Source organism: Poecilia reticulata, linkage group LG3 (assembly GCF_000633615.1).
Source record: "Poecilia reticulata strain Guanapo linkage group LG3, Guppy_female_1.0+MT, whole genome shotgun sequence".
Classification (NCBI taxonomy): Eukaryota; Metazoa; Chordata; class Actinopteri; order Cyprinodontiformes; family Poeciliidae; genus Poecilia; species Poecilia reticulata.
In genome coordinates, this window is record NC_024333.1 from 20,451,692 (window position 1) to 20,455,841 (window position 4,150).

Sequence of the window (4,150 nt, forward strand, 5' to 3'; positions counted from 1 at the left end):
TTGAAATAAGAAATTTTTACTTGTATAAAATAAGTTCTAGACTTGAAGTTTGATTGGTAAATATTGATATTCTAGATTCTAGCACATATTTACTCATAATAAGTAATATTTTCTTAACATTAAGCTTTTATATCTTACTGAGATAATTAAGTACAAAAACACTTAAAATAAGAAAAATATTCTTACATAAATCCCTCTTGGTGAGAAAAATTATCTTGACAGAAAGAAAACAAGAAAAATCTCCTTAATTTAAGATATTTAATCTTACTAAGATTTCAGTTTTTGCAGTGTGGATGTGGGTTGAGGAATTGAAGCATCATGAAGCTGTGGGAGTTGTGGAGAGTAGGAGGAGGAGGAGGAGGAGGAGGAAGAGCCGGCGATTTTGATATCTGGCTGAGTACAGTTCACACAGTGGGAACAGATCAGAGCAGGTTTCTGGAAGAATGGCTGCTCAGCCTGCATCCCAGAATGTCAAAATGAACCCACATAAAACACCAGAGACACGTTTTCTCTTTCCTTTTCAGCATCGTCGGTTCTCTCCCTCCCGTTTCTTCTGCAGAACATGATTTTCTCTGTCTGTTTTTCTCCCCTAATACATCTGTTTCTTTTTTTTAGGGACCTCGCAGCAAGAAATTGCCTTGTTGCAGAACGCAACGTGGTGAAGATAAGCGACTTTGGGATGTCCCGCGAGCGAGATGACGGGGTCTACTCTGCAGAGGGGGGTCTGAGGCAAATCCCCGTCAAATGGACCGCTCCAGAGGCCCTGAACTACGGTAGGCCAAAATAATTTCACCCTTATTGCACTTTGCAAACTGCAAACTGTCAAAAGAACGCAACACCTTTTCCTTTGCGAATGCTGCCCCCTGCTGTCTCTCTCAGGTCGCTATACCACTCAGAGTGACGTGTGGAGCTTTGGGATCTTGCTGTGGGAGACGTTCTCCATGGGAATGACGCCCTACACCAGCATGAACAACCAGCAGACGCGTGACGAGGTGGAGAAAGGTAAAGACGTCTCTTGGCCTGCGGAGGATGAACGCTGGAGTTCAGATAATCCTTTGGAGAGCTGATGGTGAATCTTGTTGCAGGATACCGGATGCCCGCTCCTCACGGCTGCCCCATGGAGATCTCCAGGGTCATGAACAACTGCTGGCAGTACGACCCCAAAAACAGACCAACCTTCAGGAAAATTCGGGCTGAGCTCAATGCTATACACAACAAAATCACATGATGCAATCCTCTGTCATAGGCTTTTTCTGTCTTTTTTATTGGTAATCTATGCACTTGTTTAATATATTTAGTTTCCTTCTGGTGAAGAGTTGAACACTGAAGAAGAACTCAAATAAAAAAAGAAAATCAATGGATCTTACTGGGGTTTTTTTCTAACTCTTTGTGGTGTGAAAACTATATGGAGAATTACTTTTAGAGGCGGGAAGTGTGTTGGTTGGCCTGCTGCAGGCGTTTTTTTCTCTTATTTCGACTTTTCCAAAGTCGCCTTCAACACAAGAAAACTTCTTGAGAGAGAGAGAGAGAGAGAGAGAGAGAGACACTTCCAGTTGTATTGTCCAGCAAAGCCTCTCTGAGGAGTTGAGGGGCCTTTGTATAGCTTGTTTCTAAACACTGCAAAAGAAATGCAGAAGTGTAATCAGAACTAACCGCCTAAAGGATGAGACTTTATGTTTTCAGCTGGATAAAAACAGCAGCTTGGTTGGCCCTGTGGGGCTCTGCTGTGAGAGCAGGAGGAACTTTGGAAAATACAACAAATCTACAGATCTGGTGATGCATCTTCATGCAGCATCAAATACATTTTTGTCTTTTTTTGTTGCTTTTAAGACATTAGRTCTTTTCAGGATTAAAGGAATCACATAAAAAATGCTGAATTTCAAAAACAAACATTTGTACACACAGGGTCCGATATGATACATACACTTTTGATCCTCTCATGTTTGTGTAAATGTCCTTTTGAAAGTTTTTTTTATTGCCACCATCAAGTTTCTGGCACTGTAGCTATAAGAGTTAATTTAAGTTTGCTGGTTTCCTGTGTGGATCTGGTTTTGAGAATAAATCTTACATTTCTAAAGGTTTGAAGCTGATACCATTCGAGAAGCTTAATGCAATTCTGCTTTATTTAAAAATCTTTTTTATATATTTTCAAATCATTAACCTACTGAAAACCCCCTTTGTGTTCAGGTTTAAGCCAGCTGCCCTAAACTCTTACCTCCAGATGTTAGATAATAACCCAGGACTTGCCATGATAGCTGCAAATGAAATAAAATCTAATCCCCAAGGATCAAACAGAGATGGACAAAAATAAAACCTTCAAGCTCGACTGAAATTTGTAGCTGCCCACATGGAGAAGTCGGATGCCTTTTTGCTAATTAAGACTGTCAAACTTCCATAGATTTAGCAATTTGACCTCAGTGAGCAGAAATTATGTTGCAGTAAGTGTGGGATTTAAGACAAAGTAACAGAACTGTAAAGCATGGTGGTGGGAACATCATGCTTTGGGGCTGCCAGGCTGCCATCTTTTTCCACATATGATTGAAACTTGGACATAACTGGATAATTAATTTAAACGTACATAAAACTAACTTTGGAATAAATGAAGCAGACTTTCATCAAGCTTCAGGAACCCAAGTGAAAATAAACTACAATACAAAGGCTTCTTTTATCAAGAAAAGTGATCAAATATCTTGCAGAAAATGTGGCAGAGACTTTCTGGCAGCATTAGTGTAAGCTGAGCTTTTTACACATACACAAAAATGTTCAAACTTGTGACCCATGTATTGTTTTTAAAATTGACTGAGGTCATTCGTTGTAGGATCACAAAGACACAAAAAATAACAAAAAATGCTCCCAAAATATTCCCATGGCGAGTATATAAACTTATTAACATTGTTCCCACAACAGAGATTTATAAAATCCAGACGTCATCTTTCTAGATTCAGTCCATTCAAAGTTTTAATTCAAAACGCAAATAAGTAATGAGTTGTTAGCCGAGGGTGTGTCCAAACCTGTTTCAACATACTCATCTGGAGCCGATCCAGTTTTCCTGGATCATGCAGAGAGAGAGAGAAAGAGAGAGAGAGACAGCTAAAGCTGGATGAGTTATAGTCCCTGCTCCAGTCCCACCTCTCAAAGATTGTGCAACGCTTTGCAACTTTCTCAAATAAAGAAGAGGTGGCAGTTTGCTTTTTAACAAGAGAGACGGCCTGGTGCTGTTGCAGAAGCCTGCAGCTGGAGAGATGAGCTTAGAAACCAGTGATAACTGGGATCTTACTTCAAACTGATCTACACATTTAATTTAGTAATCACTGAATTATTTGATTTAGGTTTTTGATAATGTATCAAAGATACAGCACAACTGTGCATGTAAAATAAAAGAGCAGCATCCAAAGTGATGCATGTATAAATGATTTTAAATTACAATTTGCTTAACTCCTTTAAAAATATCCCACTGAAAGAGAGCTTAGTGAACTAGTTCCAGGTATGAACACAAAGTGATTCACTTTCATTCAGTCTGATTAAAGAAAAAAATGCAAAACGACTCAAAAGGCTTGCCCTACTATTTAAATAAACAGCTGTCAGGGAAAATTGTTTTTAGTACATGGAAATATTTTCATTATCTTTCTTTCTTTTTTTTTTTTTTTTTTACCAAAAGATGAACAGCAATTAGTTATAGGTGAGAGAGGAATTTCCTTGGAAACATTTTCCCTAGAGAGCAAAATGTTCTGTCATTATCAGCTGCAGCTGTAGCATCTCAGGAGGAGTGAAAATTATTTGAAAGAGAGCGTTCATTTCTAAATTCAGAGAAAATTCACATGAGAGTGAATTGGCATTTGGGTGCAGCACTAGAAGAGAATCTGACATGAAACTGTCCTTTAGTAAAGAAACACGTTGCACGTTTGCACTTTGATGTATAGGAGCCAAACTACACTTATATAAATATTATTTGATCTGTATCCAGACAATTTTTTGTATTTTTTTTCCAGTTTCCATTTGTGTACAAAAGACTACGGAAGAGGATTAGGGCCACTGGGAAAAAAAAATTAAAGTCAGAATTCTGACTTTTCTTTCTGAGAATTGTGACTTTAATCTCAGGATTCTGACTTTTTTTCCTCAGAATTCTGACTTTTCTTTCTCAGAATTGTGA

At 38.4% G+C, this 4,150-nt stretch overlaps 1 protein-coding gene across 1 annotated transcript in view; it reads left to right on the forward strand.

Annotated features, from left to right (window-relative positions):
* fes (FES proto-oncogene, tyrosine kinase) overlaps nt 1-1,361 on the forward strand; it is a 33,326-nt gene extending 31,965 nt beyond the window's left edge. Inside the window, exons 16-18 of the mRNA XM_008405442.2 lie at nt 616-773; nt 880-1,002; nt 1,086-1,361. Of these exons, the coding sequence (XP_008403664.1) occupies nt 616-773; nt 880-1,002; nt 1,086-1,228 (424 nt within the window). The 3' untranslated portion in view covers nt 1,229-1,361. The remainder of the gene's footprint in view (nt 1-615; nt 774-879; nt 1,003-1,085) is intronic.
* Nucleotides 1,362-4,150: the final 2,789 nt, after the last annotated feature.